General features: G+C 42.0%; 1 protein-coding gene across 4 annotated transcripts in view; it reads left to right on the plus strand.

The window, feature by feature from the left end:
• The window catches only part of PLA1A (phospholipase A1 member A), a 35,427-nt gene continuing 17,791 nt past the window's right edge, over positions 1–17,636 (plus strand). Inside the window, exons 1-4 of one of the 4 annotated variants that reach the window (XR_001821867.2) lie at positions 1–846; positions 13,182–13,383; positions 15,112–15,289; positions 15,832–15,940. Coding sequence is in view for 2 of the 4 variants with exons in the window: in XM_017518914.2 (XP_017374403.1) it covers positions 774–846; positions 13,182–13,383; positions 15,112–15,289; positions 15,832–15,940 (562 nt within the window). In the remaining 2 variants the exon portion in view is untranslated. The remainder of the gene's footprint in view (positions 847–13,181; positions 13,384–15,111; positions 15,290–15,831; positions 15,941–17,636) is intronic. The other 3 variants (XR_001821866.2, XM_017518914.2, XM_017518913.2) reach the window with 3 other exon arrangements.

Genomic DNA, 17,636 nt, shown 5'->3' on the forward strand with positions numbered 1-17,636 from the left:
GCCCCCTGCCCACAGAGCCTAGAAATAGCTCTGTGTGGTTTCTGCCACTCCTTCAGGTGGAGAGGCCACATAGTGCTGGAACCACCCTGGTTCCAGGCCTGGCTCTGCCACTTCCACTGACAGGATCTCTATAGGTCATTTTCTTTTTCTAACATGCAGTTTCTTTGTGAATTCAGGAAGTTGAACATCTCCCAAAGTTGGACTTGACTTCTAGCCCCAAGATTCTACAAACGGATAGTACTCTCCAGAGGCAAACTTCATCTTCTTCCCTTCTGTCCATGAAATGGACACTTACTTTATATTATTATCTCAGTCACTGGTGATTCAAAAACGAAAAGAGAAAGCCTTTGCTCTCAAGTCACTCAGAATCTTCTAGGGAGACACACATGTCCACAGATAATTACAACACAATGAAGGGTTTCTGGCCACCCAGAGATAAAGGACTTCCGCCTTGGTTGTTACTGACCTCCTATCTTGGGAAGTGGGAGAGGTGCAGGAAATACTTTCCTGATCGCGTTCGGCTCAAAGAGGAAGGACAGTGTGTTTCAATGTGTTCTGGTTAAAGAAAAAAGTGTGTTTATTTTCACTGAGAAGAAGAAACTGAAAACTCTGGCATTTAAATAAATAGGAAGAATTTATTTTTCCTTTTCAGGTCATGAAGCTAGTTAATGATTAGTGAAACCCACGTGGGTGTTTCCTGAGAGGCTGGGTTATGTGATCTCTTTGGCTTTAGAGAATTACTCCATACCAGCTCTGAGATCTCCAGCTCAGCGATGCCCTCAGGTCCCTGGAAGAGCTGCTTTTGGGTCAGGGGCCTCCTTTTGTGGCTCAGTGTTGGAAGTGCAGGTAAGCCAGGGCTCAGGCCTTGGGAGGAACTTATTTCAGTCCATGATCATATTTCTCCAACTACTTATGGAAATATCAACTTTTGGAAGATCCCCTAAAAACCTTTCACCTCTTCTGAGATGCATTTAAAAGAGTAGGGAAAATAACCCTCTTATCATAATCGGAATGATGGTAAACAGAACATTTTCTCAGGTCGCAAAACCGGAACTTTCCCTGGTTATCTGACTCATTTTTCTAAAACCCACGTAAAAACTCTTTTCACCTTGCACAAACCAGGACTAACTGTAAGAAAATGAAATTTGGTTAATTCTAAAATATTCATTTTCATCCCACAAATATCCACCATTCCAAGATATATTTAATTTTACAATTCAGGTTTTCCAAACTAATAACGATTTTGCCATTGAGATTGTTAGATGTCCTTTATTTTCCAGTAGCCTCTGGAATATAAACTCCAGAATATAAATGCTCAAGTGGTTCATCATTCCAGCTGGGTGATGGAAACTAGTCCTGCTAACCTCAGATGTCCCTTAGCATAGCTTCCCTCAGATGGCAATTTGCATTTTAGCTTTCCCCTGGTAAAGAACTGGCCCACTGCCAACCTCCCCATCCCTTGCCTAACATAGCAAATTAACCTGCTCCACCTTGGGTCGCAGTGAGGTTCTCAGAAAACCCCTTCTCACTCTGGTGGTGAACTCACCCTTAGAAAAATCCCCTCCCCCTTGCTCCCAACAGCAGGCTGCTTTTCTGTCTTCTCCGTCGGACATTTAATTCTCATTCCCTGGCTCTAGAACATGTCATTGCTTCTGCCTGGAGTTGCTCACATCACCTTTGGACTAATTTCTGTTCTTTGCATCTTCCACGGGGGCTTCTTATTCCTGTCTCCCTTGCACTTGTCCTTTTTCTGCTTAGCATCCCTCCCTGCTCCAAAGTTCCATCTGGGTGACTGTATGCTCTGCTTGCACTGATGGGTGGTTTTTTTTTCAAAGGTGCTGCTGAGATGTGCTTTCTCCTACCTCAATTATTTTTTCCTAAAAGGTGAGGATTTGAGGCCTCTGTCTCTTTTAGCTTTCTTAGAGCTGTGCTCTATATACAGCGGATGCCCAGTGAATGTTGCTGCATTGCTGCTTAGAGGAGGCAATGGGTTGAGCTGATGAGGAATAGGCTCTGTCTGGGTGAGGCTAACCTGGACTGGAATCCTGGCTCTGTTTCCTAGTAGCTATGCGACCTTGAGAAAGTGGCTTTCTTTACCTGTAGTTGGAAATGATCCTTACCATATAGGAATACTGTAAGGACTGATTGAGACCATCTGTGCACAGGGTCTGACTTTTGCAGTTGTTTATTCCCTTGTGATTTTATTATTAGCAAATGGTTGTCTAGGCTGATGGAAGTGGAGGGAACAGGACTGTCATGAGCCACTTGGAGAGAAGGTGAGAGGTGTCACCTGGGAGAGCTGTGGGTCCCGTTCAGATAATTGGGCTTGGCAGGCCCACTTGGTCTCTGCTCAGGAGCCCCAGGACTCCTAAGGGGCTGGAAGACGTTTGCTAGTTGTCCTGATTTGAGGGTTGAGGAGTGGGAGTAGCAAATTGGCATCAAACTCTTGTTGGAAGCTCATCTCTCAGTAAGTCTGGGACTTCGGTCACACAGATAAGAGGAGCTCACAAATTCTGAACCAGGTGGCAGGGTTAGGGTGAGGGCAGAATCTGATTGGGTTCCAGCCACATATGTGGGAAACATTCTAGATGCTCTGGGCAGGAATGGGCTTATAATAACATGTTAGCGGGGCCTGGGGGTTTCCTTGCCTGGTCCTCTTGTCTTTGTTTGTCTCCGGTGTCTTTCTTTCCACACTTACCCGGTGAGGAATTCTCTATTTACCATCTGCTTCTCGTTATTTCCCACCTTAACTGTTTCACTGTCAACAGCGACAATGTTAACTTAATGTTCCTTACTCTTACTTTTAGCAGTGGTATCTCAGAAATTGAGTTGATGGATAGGTAGAGATAGGAGTGTGTGTGTGTGTGTGTGTGTGTGTGTGTGTGTGTGTGTGAGAGAGAGAGAGAGATAGAAATATGCCACTGGGAAAAGGAAAAAGAATGTAATTATCTTCAGATAGCCTAGAGGAAGTAGGTGGAAAGAAAGAAGATGGCGGATGCAGAGAACTCAAGGAAAGGAAGAGCTCAAACAATAGGGAGGGAGGAGATTCAGGAGGTACCCAGGTGCCTGCTGTCACACAAGGACAGTAGCTGACCCACATGGGCCTCTTGGAAGTTCAGCCTCTGCTCACTTTCCTGGCCAGGTGCCTGCACAATCTTTCATGGCAACCCCAGTCACACCCAGCCTTTCCTTGGACTGTGGAGGGTGAGATTTTTGGGCTCTTTGATCAATCTGGCTCTTGAGCTTCCAGGCCGGCTCAGGCGTCCTCTCTTCCAGGTGGGTGCACAAGTAAGTCTTCCTCCATCTGGGGTAGGTGGCCTTTCTGTATGTTCTCTCCGTATACACGTTTCCTGATCACAGATCTTATATCCCTATTTGTTATGGGGCTTCCTGCTGATTTTCCCTTTCCCTGCTAGACTTGGAGCTCCCTAAGGGCAGTTATAGCTGGTGTCTTCCTCATCCTTGAATCCCCAGAGCCTCACCCAGGTCCTGGCACACAGGATGCATTCAATAAGCCAGAGGCCTTGGTTACTGAAAAGAAAGAAATTGAGCAGGATGCAATCCTCATCTCTACTTCCTGACATTAGGGCAGATTGATTAAATGACACCCATCCTGAAACAATTCAGCCAAAGAAGGGTTCCAGGGGGTGGCCCATTTCAGAGATGCTCCTGGCTGCTGATGCCTCAATCCACAGGTCGTCTAATAGCCCAGCTCTGTTTGTGGGGAGCCCAGAGCTCCTGGGGGTGGCAGGAAGTTCAGGGGCCCATTGTGCTGAGCTGGTGTCAGATACAGCTGAGGAGAAGCAGCCTGTGATACCAGCCTCTCCAAGGCTAGCCTGGGCATGAAGGTGCTGCTGCACCCTGCATGCGTGACAGAGCCACCTTCAATCCACCCTCAAGCTATGTGGGGGGCCTCCACCCTACTCCCATCCTGCAGTGTCCTCCTGAGGAGCCTGGAGGAGGGTGCCCATTTCCCAACACATGCACCAAGGGCTCCTCCATCATCTCCACATTTGATAACAAAGTGTCTGATGTGGTTTTGTGCCAACTCTGTCACCTTCAGAGCACCCTATCCCTTCTTGGTCCAGGCCACACAATCAAAACTGTTTTTGCAAAATAACACTTCTACAAAACAAAACCACATGGGAGATACTGATCTGTAGAACACACCTGAGACAGGTGCAGGTGGGAGTGTAGGGAAACACATTTCCAGCATTTACAGATCCCAGACACAACCCGTGGGAACCACGAGCAGCCCAGGAGGGTGAAGGGAGCTCTGTTATGTACACCTGAGAGTCACTTTCCATTATGGAAACATAGGTGTCACCAGGCCTTTACTCATCTTCTCCAACACTTCTTCAGTGTCAAAGACTGAAGAATAGAAAACTATAGGCTTTTTTCAGACTTACACAAGCCAGTATTTCATTCTGCACCCCTCCTTTCTATTGTTTATAAACCACTGGTCAGCCTGGCATGTCATAAATATCAAATGAGCCCAAATGGAAATTGCAAGTTTTAAGAATCAAACTGTTAAAAAAAAGATGCAAGTAATATATGCAAATATATGTAAGTGGTAAAAATTCCGTAGCTCTAAAGGCATAATATGACCTCACTATATATATTTTATATGTGCTATATATTTTTCCTTATGTAAGATATATAGTATACATTTATTTGCACATGTGTAAAATCCTTCCATATTAATATACAGAGATACCACATTCTTTTTATTAGCTGTTTACATATGGCATCTTAGGTCTGAAAAATTTCTATCTTGTACATTTTTAATAGATGTGAGAAAAACTGCCTCACACAGAGGTTATAACTGTTGATTTGTGTGTGAGCATGGCTATTTCCCCACCTCTCTGCCAGTGCTCTGTGAATGTGAAGTGTTTTTGGTGTTGTCAGCCTGATAAGAAAAATAGAATTACATTGTTTGTCTTAATTCTTATTTTTTATTATAATTAAGATTAAACATCTTTTTTATGTGTCTGTTGGCCATTTTCATTTGCTTTCAGTTAATTGCCTGTTTATGCCCTTTGTCTGTTTCTTTATTGGCTTGTTTGATTTTTTTTCTTATTTGTAAGAGTTCTATAAAAATAAGTCCTTTGGCATGTGAGGTACAAATGATTTTTACCTGCACTACTCCTTACCTTCCCCCCTACCCCACGCAGTTTCTTTTTCTGAATCATCTGGCTATTCTTGTATGATTCTAGTTGCAATTCCTCAATCTACCTGTCCTAAAAGTGGGCCCTGGTGATCTTGGTGCAGTGGCCCCTACTGTGCAGGTAGGGACATCTGCGATGAAGATGGAGGATGCTCCTTTTTAATTTCCTCAACAATCACAACGAGACTCTTCAGACTCCTAAGTTCACTGTCAGTGCCCCTCCTTGATTCAGAAAACCTCACTCCGCATGTGCTTCTGTCCTGCACAACCTCACCTCACCCAGGCCTTCAGTACCCCATGGCTCAGTCTTGAACCTCAGTCTGCTATCCTCACCCCGATATGCACCAAATCTTTCAAGCCACCCTCTTCTCTCAGGCTCTCAATAGCTGCCTGATATCTGGACTCTCCTCCTCACTCCCAATTCATGGGCATGCCCCCTGGGGTGAGGGTCCCTCTAACATCGGGATCGCCATCCCTCACTCTCAATCTTTCCCCCGGGTTCACATTAATGCCGTGTCTCACACACACTGGTTTGGCCATTCCCAGCTGGAGTGTGCTCTCTCTGAGGGTGGGGACTATATCTTTATTCCTATGCTATTTCCTCTGTAGCCCTAGCTGTCACATGGTAAGGTCTCCAGAATCTTGATTAAATACATCCTCACTGAAATTAGGTTGGTAGTGAGCACTGTAAAGCAAATCACAATGTATTTATCTATTTCTCTCCATTAAAGCACAGCTAGATTGTTTGCAGATTTTTCCTGCTACATATAGGGCTGCAACATGAAAAATTTAAGATTGATTTCTAAAAATGGAATTCCTGGGTCCCAAAGCTATTGCCTCTCCAGCTTTACCTAGCGTAGCCAAATTGCACTCCAAGGTGGTTGATCCATTTTATATCCTCACCAGAAGATGTATGCGATCGCGGTTCCCTTCTGTTTAATATTTAGTGTTATCACATTATTTAATTATCGCCAATCTCATGCAAATGAAATACTGCCTTTTTGTCATTTTAATTTGCCCTTTAGTGCTTACTAGTAAAGTTGAACTCATGTATTATGATTTCCTCTTCTGTGATATCTGTTCCTGTGGTTTGTCCATGCTTCCACTGTCTTCCTCATTTTTTCTCGTTGGTTTGTGTCACATTTTTATGTTATTGACACAAATCCTTTGTTTATTATATGCATTGCAAAAAAGCCTATAGCTTGCTTTTTAATTGTATTTTTTGCTAGTGTTTTTATACCAAGGCTTGTGCATTTAACAGAATATAATTTATCAATGTTTTAGTTTGTGATTTCTGCTTCTGGTGTCTTGTTTAAGGAATCTTCCCATAAAGAAAATCTCTCATATTTTCTTCGAAAATTTGTGGACTAGCTCAGTCAATCTAAGATCATCAGGGGCATTTTTTTTGGTCATGATGTATATTTTAACACAATGTTGAATTTGATTTGCCAACATTTATTTTTGCATATATTTATATTTACTATTTTGTATATATATTCATAAAAGAAATTTGTCTCGACTATTTCTGTTTCTTGTATTGCTCTTGTCTGGTTTTGATATTAGGTTATTATAACCTCATGAAATAAGTTTCTATTCCATAAAATAGTTTATATCTGTACTTTAAAGGCTTGGTAGAGTTCTCAAATAAAATCATTTTTCTCTAGTGTATTTTATGGCCAGAAAAAACTTTTGGTTGCCAATTCAATTTTTTGATGCTATTATGTTTATTTGGGTTTTCTAGTTCTTCTTGAGTTAGTTTCAGTAAATTATATTTTTCTGAAAAACTATCCATTTGTTTTACGTTTTCCAATGTATTTGATTGGGAGTTTTAAAGGTTTTCGGGGTGAGGGCTAGAGACCCACTGTGTTGCCCAGCTTGGTCCCAAACTTCTGGGCTCAAGTGACCCTCCTGCCTTGGCCTTCCAAAGTGCTGGGATTTCAAGCATGAGCCACTATGCCCAGCCAAGAATATATTTAAATCCTTGATGTTCTACAGTTATCCTATGGTCTGGCTAAGATAGATTTATTAATTTTTTATCTTGCTTATTATGCTGAGGACAATTTTTGATTGGAGAACTCATACTCTTTTTTAGTTATGGAAAATTCTTGGTAATTATCTTTTCAAAATACTGCTTTTTCTCTCAATCTCCTTTTTTTTGAGACCAATTACAAGAAAAATATTGGATCCTCTCCATCTATTATCTACATTTTTCAACTGCACTATCATATTTAAAAAATTTATTTTACTTCCAGGCTAGATTATAGAATTGATTTCTTTTTCATTTCCATGATCATTTTTTAATCTCCCATTTTCTAATTACCTTTTTCCTATACATCTTATTTAAACATTTATGCCTGTTTTTATTTTATAATTTCTTGCACTGTATTTTTATGCTTGTATGTTTTTAGCGTACTTACCTTAAAATCTATATCAAAGGTGTTTTAAAGCTTATTTCACCTGGAATGAGTTTGGGATCCATTTATTAGTTTTATTGACTATCTTTGTAAACATAAAATTTCTTTATATATTTAAGCATTTTGTTTGCAGGCTTATTTCTAAGAAACTTTTTATTGAAGTACAACATATATATGGAAGAGTTCACAAATGATTGCTACACGGATTAATGCATTTCAGAGTGAATTCACCTGTGTAACCATCATCGGATCAATAAATGAAACATTACTGGGGGTCCTAGAACCCAACCACTATCCCTATTAGGCATCACTGCCCCAAAGATAACTATTTTCTTGGCTTCTAACGTATTACATTAAGTGTTTCATTTTAATTTTCAATGAGAAGTTTAATTTTGGTCCCCCTCCTCCTCTACCCACAGCCAACTCCTCCAGTTTCCCTCCTCTCCCCACCTCCCCATCTTTGGACCTGTCCTCCAGTCATGAAGCAGTCAGGTGGGGGGCCCCAGCTCCTGTTCCTGAGGCCTTGTCTTTCTATCCTGCCTCCTTAAATAAAACTATAGCCCCAAGCAGGAAGTAATGGGCTGGGTTTCGTTTGTTTTGTTTTTAGCTTCCTCTTCTGAGTGAGCCTGGTGCTGGCCCTTCACAGCTGGCATGCGGCACTTTTGAGGTGGACCCCTCTCAGGTTCCCTATCTGAATTCTTACAACCACTGCCTTCCCCTAGCCTTGGCTCCCAGCACTATTTTGCATTTCTGTTCTCTTTCCTGTTCATGGGGATGTTATTTTTGCATTTGAGATTGTCAGTATCTTTCTGTCTCTCTCCTTTGATATTCATCTGCCACTGTCCTTTGGCTGGAGTGGTGGTTAGGTAGGGGCAGAATCCGAATATGATTCTCTGTTTTATCAGCTTCAAACACTGACGATTTTCTTTTCTCCCTTTTCAAACTTTGTAACTTTTATCCCATTATAGTGTCTTGTTTCAATGGTTAGGACTAGGACCTCCAGCACCATATTTAATAGAAGCAGTGACAGCAGACATTTCTTATCTGTTCCCAGTACTAGATGGACTATTTTTAATGTTTCCCAGTAAATCTGATCCTTACTATAGGCTTTTAGTAGATATCCTTTCGTATGTTAGAGAGTGTTGAATTTTGTCAAGTGTTCTTTCTTTCTGCTCATCTGTTGATTTTATTTTAGGCAGTAGAGTGAACAAAATGGATTTTAAAAATCTCTGCTTTGTTCAAAAGTACATTCTAATGTGGACTAACTACCAAAAGACAGTAAGTATAATAAGTTGGTAAATTCCATAGTAGATTAGAAGGTGATGACTGCTATACAAATAAATAGACCAAGGTAAGAAAGATTGAGAGAAATGAGGTGAGGAACATAAGCAGGTTACAACTGAAATAGGGTGCTGAGAGTAGAGAAGAGAGCACTTGACAAGCAAAGTTTTAAAAGAGGGGAAGGAACTGCCATGTAGATGTGTGGGGGAAATGCATCCCAGGCAAAAGAAACAGCTAGCTAGGCAAAGACCCTCAGGCAGGAAGCAATCTAGTGAGGCAGGGCAAGGACAACAACTGGCTGCAACAGTGAGTGGTTGTAGCATAAGGCAGAGGACTCTTGGAGTGGGGCGGATTAGCTCAGCTAGGGCCTTACAGTCCATTGTTAGGACTTCAGGTTTCAATCTGAGTGAAAGGCTTGGAGACTTTTGCACAAAGATGTAACATGACTGACTTAAAAAAAAAAAACCATGACTGCTATGTTGCAAATAGACTGAAGGGGCCAAGAGAGAGGGCAAGAAACTCAGTTGCAGGCGATGGCAGTGTCTGTGAGAGATGAAGGTGGCTTGGACCAAGGTGGGGAGAAGGGTTAGATTCTGAATATTTTCTTCTGATGGTCAAGCCAACAGAACTTACCAACTGTATGTGGAATGTGAGAGAGAGGGAGGAGTCAAAGATATCCCAGGCAAGTTTGCAAAGCGTAAGAAACTGTAATGACTACACTGCTACCAATGTTGCTGATATTTCCTTATTTTCTATTTCTTCAATTTCAACTATTACCTTTATGTTTCTTTCCCTATATTTTATTTGGAATTACTGTGGTATTCTTTTCTGAGTTAAAATATTAACTTATCTAATCTAAATCTTTCCCTTTTCCCCCCTAACATTTGCATGTAAGGTTAGACATTGCTCCCAATTAAAAGATAAACTTAGGGACATGAACATTTTAAAGAGTTTAGTTGAATAAACGGTGATTCATGGATTGGGCAGCTTCACACAGCAAGTGGCTCAGGGCTCCACCAAAGGCGGGTGAGGAAGAAATTTTATAAGGTGCATATGGAGCAAGGCAAAGAAGTATTTGGTTGACTAAAATGGAGCAGTACCTTAAGGTCCCTCATCAGAGGTTAGTTGGCAGCTTCTGAGTGGTAAAGCTTCAGCAGTCTCCTAGGATACAACTCTTCACTATGAGTTGCGACTCAAGCCCTGGAGCTGCCTCAGTCTAATGGCTTGCCAAGTCATTACTTTAACAACCCAAGCGCTGTTTTAGCCACTCTGCAAGTTTTGGCATGTGCTGGTTTTCTTGTCATTTAGTTTTTAATATTCTGTAGTTTCCATTGTGATTATTCTTTAACCCATACATTGCTTAAAACTTTAAAAGGGTGTTTTTCTGTTGGTGGGAGTGTAAATTAGTATAGCCACTATGCAGAGTATGGAGGTTCCTCAGAAAACTAAAGATAGAACTCCCATATGATCCAGAAATTTCACTACTAGGTGTTTATCCAAAAGAAAGCAGAGGAAATTAGAATATCAAAGAGATATCTGCACTCTCATGTTTATTTCAGCACTGTTCACAATAGCCAGGATATAAAACCAACCTAAGAGCCCATTAACAGTTGAATGAATAATAATAATAAAAAAAGATGTGGTATATACACACAAAGGAATACTATTCAGTCTTTAAAGAGAAGGAAATCCTGTCATTTGAAGCAACATGAGTAGAACTGGAGGCCATTATGTGAAGTGAAATAAGCCAGCACAGAAAGACAAATATCACTTTTTCACACACATGCAGGAGCTAAAAAACTGGATTCATAATGATAGAGAGTAGATTGGTGGTTCCCAGAGGCTGAGAAGGAGAGAGGCGTTGGGAATAAAGGGAATAAAGAATATATATGTATTTATTACCACTGAGCTGTACACTTAAAAAAGTAAAGACGATTTTATATATATATATGTGTGTGTGTATATTTTACCTCAATATAAAAATTTTTTAAATCTTGAGCAAGATTCAGCAATATATGTCCATGAGGAATTGTGCCCAGGAGCTTCTCTTTGTGTGGGCTAGTAAAAATACCACAGGCACATGGGATTGACTTATCCTATTGGAAAAAACGGAAAGGGTATTTTTACATCTCCAAATGTATTTTAAAATAATTTTTGTTATTGATTTCTGGTTTTATTACATTTTGTTTAGATGATATTGATTCTTTGATGATTATTTGGGCTTACTTTGTGACATCATATGCTCTTTTAAAAGGACTCAAACTCTCTGACGGACGCAGGCTGCCCTATATGATCAATAGAGCAAATTTACTCACTAACGTGGTTCACGTCTCATGCTGAAGCACAGTCCTTTCATCTTTTCTTTCAAGAGTCAAAAGCTGGGGGAGGCTGATAAAATGGTGGAGTCAGGCATTAGCCCTCTCATTTGCTGTGGGAGTTCAAGCTGCAGGCTCAAGAGCTTAGGGCCTGCACTCTCAGAGTGGGCTTCATCCCAGGAGCCTCCAAACCTGCCTGCTTGGTCTGGCTCTGCGAGGAGGCTGGGGACAAAGTCTGGGGCTCAGAAGCAGTGATGATCCAGAAGGCCTCGTGGCTTGAGATGTTCTCCACAGGTGGGGTTCCCACAATTCACTCACAGCACTATATCCCAGAGCATCCCAGATCCACACTCCTGTTATATATGGGCTCCCAGTTACCTCTGATGGCAGATAATCACTCCAGAAACCTAAAGTTACTGTCTTCCTCAATAAAGGGGCCCACACAAACTAAAATCAGTAATCTGACCTCTCCTCTGAACCTCTGATTCTATGAATCACTTTGTCTGGTGTCAGCAATGCTAGGGCCATGATGGGCTTGTGTTCTGTGGGTCAGTGTGCACACTGCTGCTCCTGCCAGTCTCCCTGTAGGATGCGTGGGAGTCAGGGACCACACCTCTGCATCACATAAGTGGGGGTGGAGGTGGGATGCTGGGTACTGAAAATAGGCCAGATTTTCAGCTCCCTGGGAAGCAGGAGTTTCATGTTGCCTTTTCTGTTCAGTTTTTTTTTTTTTTTTTTTTTTTAGGCAGAGTCTTGCTCTGTCACCCAGGCTAGAGCGCAGTGGCATGATCTCAGCTTACTGCAACCTCCACCTCGTGGGTTCAGGCAATTCCCCTGCCTCAGCCTCCCGAGTAGCTGGGATTATAGGCACCCACCACCATGCCTGGTGAATTTTTGTATATTTAGTAGAAACGGGGTTTCACCATGTTGACCAGGCTGGTCTTGAACTCCTAACCTCGTGATCCACCTGCCTTGCCCTCCCAAAGTGCTGAGATTACACGTGTGAGCCACTACACCCAGCCTCTGTTCAGTATTTTTCAAAGGCCTGCAGTTACATTGGCCAGAGAATTTCCAGTGTAAAGGTATCTATTGTAAGGTGCTGTGAAGTAGCTGAGACTTGTTAATGCTCTTCCCTACCACCTGTCTAGGCCCTGGCTGGGCACTGGAAGGCTATGGCAGGGCTCTCGACTGCTCCTAAGGATAAGAAGTGATTAGGTGGGGCTAGGGAGTTGGAAATCCTTCTGGGATGGAGTGTTCAGAGTAGAGGCTAGTCCCCAGGGCAATTGTTCATTTGGCTGCCAAGGGTTCTATTTAGAATTCTCTACCGGCTTGCTAGGGCTGCCATAAGCAGTGCCAGGGACTGGGTGGCTTGAACAATGGAAATGTATTGCCTCACAGTTCTGGAGCCTGGAAGTCTAAGATCAAGAGGCTGGCAGTGTTGGTTCCTTCAGGGCGAGGAGCAAAGGATCTGTTCCAAGCCCCTGTCCTTGGCTTGTAGATGGCCACTGTCTCCTTGGGTCTTTAAACATCTTTCCTCTGTCTGTGTCCAAATTTCCTCTTTATATAAAGACTGTTTGTAGTCATATTGATTTAGGCCCACTCCTCTGGCCTCCTTTTAACTTAATTACCTTTGTAAAGACCCTATCTCCAAACACAGCCACATTCTGAAGTATGAGGGGTTAAGATTTCAACTTATCCATACTGGGAGATGAGACTCAGTTTAGCCCATAATAACAGCCATTTCACAATGGCCTTTAATCTCATCTAGTTGAGCAATATTCCTTCTCTGCTATTTTGTCCTTAGGCATGAAAAATATTCACAGAGCTTCATTACAGAAGTGATGCAGTCTGTAATAAATGAGTGATTATTGCATTAGCTGCTGCATAATAAACCCCATGCCTGCAGGCCTCTGTTTCTTGCTTCCTTCCAAGGCTGTCTTTCTTCCTTCTAAGAACAGATGACCTCACCTTGGATGTTTCTTGTTTTGTTTTGTTTTCCTCTAGGATATGCACCTCCTACCCGACAGACAAAGTGTGCTGACTTCCAGAATGCCAACCTTTTTGAAGGCACCATCCTCAATGTCCGGTTTCTCCTCTTTGTCCCTTCGAATCCCAGCTGTGGGAAGCTAGTAAAAGAAAGCAGTGACCTCCAAAACTCTGGGTTCAATGCCACTCTGGAAACCAAACTAATTATCCATGGATTCAGGTGGGAGTTAACCAACCAACAGGATCTCTCAGCTAAGAATGATCAAGTAACCATAAAACCATAAGAAGTTAGTGGAGAGCAAGAGGAAGAATGAATTTACTTATGGTCACATGTTCCATCCCCATGTCCTGCTGTCTTCGGTGGGGTCTCATGTCAACATGCACACATGCTGTTCATTCTTATTGGTCATATACGTTACTCCTTCACCCAGTCTTGTCTACACACTCATAAGCAGTACATGTCTGTGACTCTGGACAAATCTCCATACAGAGCCTTTGTTCCATATTCAAATTAAAGGGGAGGTCATAGGAATGATCTCAGTGGTCATTTTTTCCCTGAAGCGTGGGTTGCATGTCATGATTCATCTCAGACAATGACATCATGGGCTTCTCACAGTCTCTTGGGAGTAGCAGCAAGGTGTTTTTACCCAGGGTTGTATTTCCCCTTCTTCACTTCTTCCCTGGTTTTATGACCTAAGACACTTCTAGTTATGGGTGCTACTTCTATCATATCCAGAGATTATAGGCATGATGGAGCTATGCACTTCTCTTCTTCAATTTCTCTGATACCCCCCAGTCCACATATAGTCATTGAGTCTCAATTCAATCGCCATCCTTTCTCTGAACATCTTTTCCCCAAAGCCCATCAATAGGGCCAGAAACAGACAAAGGTTTCTGGGAGGAAAGATGGAGAGAATATGGTAAAATATTCTATGGAGCAAGTAGAGTTGGGGGCATCCAATGAAAAGGTAGACACAAAGGCAGTGCCCAGAGGATCACCATTTCTTGATCTCTGGCCTGTCTCTACCTCTCTGATCCCTGGATTCCAGGGACTCAGCCACGTATTTCCTTAGGCATCTCTCCTTGCTCTTGTGCCAAAGCCTCTCCTCTAGCAAACCTTACATTTGACCACTTTCCAAGGCTGAGTATGTATGTACCTCCAACCCAGGGATAGCTAATAGAGGTGGAAAGCTCATCAGGCCAGTCACTCTGTCTGCTCCTGAATCCCACAGCCCCATTCCCTGGCACACACCTGGTCTGCACTCCTCTATCCACATGAGCATGCTCTCTTGGCTTCTATACCAGGAGCCATCAAAAATCATATTTCCTGATCTCAATCTGTTGGGAAAGATTTCTAAACATTTTTCTATCATTTTCCTTTTCCTAGAAAAGTCCCATTATACTGTAAATTCCAGAAGGATAATGACTACATCTTTTTGTCTTTACTTTTTGGAAAGCACCTAGCATACTGCCTGGCCCATGGGTACTCAATAAATGTTTGTCGAATAAATCAATGGGTAAATGAGAGAAAAAAAGGAAGAAGGAAGGAAAAAGAAAGAAAGAGAAAGGAAGAAAGGAAAGAAAGAAATGAGTCTATATGCAATGTATACAATTTATGTAGCTTATTCATTGTGCAAAAGTGCCCGACAAAAGTCTGGTGGGGCTAAAATCCAACCTGAGTTATGAATTCTGGCATGAGGCTGCATCTACCTGGAACAAAAGGCACCATTTTGTAATTTTCACAAAGGTTGCATATGTGCTGGCGGAAGGGTTGGCAACTTTGGAGCTGTGTCCTCCCTATGCTCAAAGTTCTATGTAATAAAATCCTCATATACCCCCTTCTCTAATTTTGACTTCTTTTCTGGGCTTGCGATTAACAGAGGTTTCCATGACAATAAATATCTACTAGACAGGTAATTTTTTCACCCTTTTTTGCCCCCCTGTCTAGGGTCTTAGGAAAAAAGCCTGCCTGGATTGATAAATTAATTAGAACCCTTCTGCGTGTAGCGAATGCTAATGTGATTGCCGTGGACTGGATTTATGGATCTACAGGGATCTACTTCTTAGCTGTGAAAAATGTGTTTAACTTGAGCCTCGAGATCTCCCTTTTCCTCGATAAACTCCTGGTAGGTGCAGAAGAGCTTAGGGTGAGTTTGGGCTGCATATGAGGAGATAGGATCAGAAAGACAAAAGCACTGCCTGAGGAGGCTTAGGGTGGAAGCAGGGTCACTTGCTGGCTTGGTGGTCTTGGGTTCAAATCTTGACTTTGCCACTCACAGTGCTAATCTTGGGCAGGTTGAATTGAATGTTCTGAGGTTTATTGAATGTGCTGAGCCTCCCACTGCTCCTCTGTAAAATGTGTCATGGCATATTAAACAGCAAATGCAGATGGCCTGCCACTTAGCTGTCCCTCAAGAGAGAATGGCCATGGTTGTTACTCACATACTTTGAGCACCAAAAGGAGAGTAAAGGGGTTATCAGGGTGGGGAGCCCAGGAAGAGAAAAAGTAATTAATGATGACAGTGCTGTCATTTTTCCCTCCAAAGTAAGTGCGGTGGGTGTGTCATGCCCAGGGGCCTTGGCTTCTGAAGCTTGTGGGGAAAGCCTGCCCTGTGAAGCCAGCAGACCCTGTGGCCCACGGGGAACTCACTTGTCCCTTGTCTTCTAGGTTCTGGGAGTGTCAAAATCCTCAATCCACATCATTGGTGTTAGCCTGGGGGCCCACGTTGGTGGCAAAGTGGGACAGCTCTTCAGAGGCCAGCTGGGACAGATCACAGGTAACATTCCTCCCTGCCCATCCTCCAGGCTTTAGAGATAGAGAAAGCTTGCCCTGAAAATGTCTCTTTTGAGGCAAGCAGAGGGGTGTATGGAGCCTTTGTTCTTATGATCAAGTCACCTATTAACACTAAAATTTATTTATTTTCGTTATTTTGCATAAAATGGTGTTGTGTTATTATTGCATGATCTCTGACATCAATGTGAGAGGCCATGTATTTCTTTTTTTACTTTTTATTTTTTAATTTCTTTTCTTTTTTTAATATTTTTATTTTTTATTGCATTTTAGGTTTTAGGGTACATGTGAAGAACACACAAGATTGTTGCATAGGTACACACGTGGCAGTGTGATTTGCTGCCTTCCTCCCCTTCACCTACATCTGGCATTTCTCCCCATGCTATCTCTCCAACTCCCCACCCCCCACTGTCCCTCCCTCATTTCCCCCCAACAGTCCCCATTGTGTAGTGCTCCCCTCCCTGTATCCATGTGTTTTCATTGTTCAACACCCGCCTGTGAGTGAGAACATGCGATGTTTGATTTTCTGCTCCTGTGTCAGTTAAAAACGTATTTTAGATTCAGGTGTTACATGTGCAGGTTTATTACATGTATATAGCGTGTGATGCTGAGGTCTGGGCTTCTGATGATCTCATTGCCCAAGTAGCAAACAGTACTTGATAGGTAATTTTTCAACCCTTTCCCCTTGTTCCTCTTTCCCCTTTTGGAATCCCCGGTGTCGATTTTTCCCATCTTTGTGTCCATGTGCGCCCAGTGTTTAGCTCCCACTTATAAGTGAGAACATGCGGTGTTTGGTTTTCTGTTTCTGCATTAATTGGCTTAGGAAAATGGCCTCCAGCTACATCCACGTTGCTGCAAAGGACATAATTTCATTCTTTTTTATAGCTGTGTAGAATTCCATAGGGAATATGTACCACATTTTCTTTATCCAGTCCACCATTGATGGGCACCTGGGTTGATTCCATGTCTTTGTTATTGTGAATAGCGTGGCAATGAATATACTAGTGCAGGTATTCTTTTGGTAGAATAATTTCTTTTCCCTTGGGTATATATCCAGTAATGGGATTGCTGGGTCAAATGGCAATTTTATTTTAGTTCTTTGAGGAATCTTCAGACTGCTTTCCGCCCACCAACACTGTATAAGTATTCCCTTTTCTCTGCAACCTTGCTAAAATCTGTTTTTTGGTTTTTGTTTTTTTACTTTTTAATAATAGCAATTCTGACTGGTCTGAGATGGTATATACCATGATGTGATGATTAGTGATGTTGAGCATTTTTTCATGTTTGTTACCCACTCACATGTCTTCTTTTAAGAAGTCTCCTTTCATGTCCTTTGCCCTCATTGTAATGGGGTTATTTGTTTTTTTCTTGTTGATTTGTTCAAGTTCCTTATAGATTCTGGATATTAGTCTTTTGTCAGATGCATAGTTTGTGAATATTTTCCCCCATTCTGTAGGTTGTCTGTTTACTCCATTGGTTGTTTCTTTTGTTGTGCAGAAGGTCTTTAGTGTAATTAAGTCTCATTTGTCAATTTTTGTTTTTGTTGTGTTTGCTTTTGAGAACTTGGTCATAAATGTTTTGCCTAAGCCAATATTCTGGAGAATGTTTCCCAGATTTTCTTCTAGGATTTTTTTTTTTTTTTTTTTTTTTTTTTTTTTTTTTTTTTTTTTTTTTTTTTTTTT

The sequence above is a fragment of the Cebus imitator genome, unplaced genomic scaffold, assembly GCF_001604975.1.
Source record: "Cebus imitator isolate Cc_AM_T3 unplaced genomic scaffold, Cebus_imitator-1.0 Scaffold713, whole genome shotgun sequence".
NCBI classification, from domain to species: domain Eukaryota; kingdom Metazoa; phylum Chordata; class Mammalia; order Primates; family Cebidae; genus Cebus; species Cebus imitator.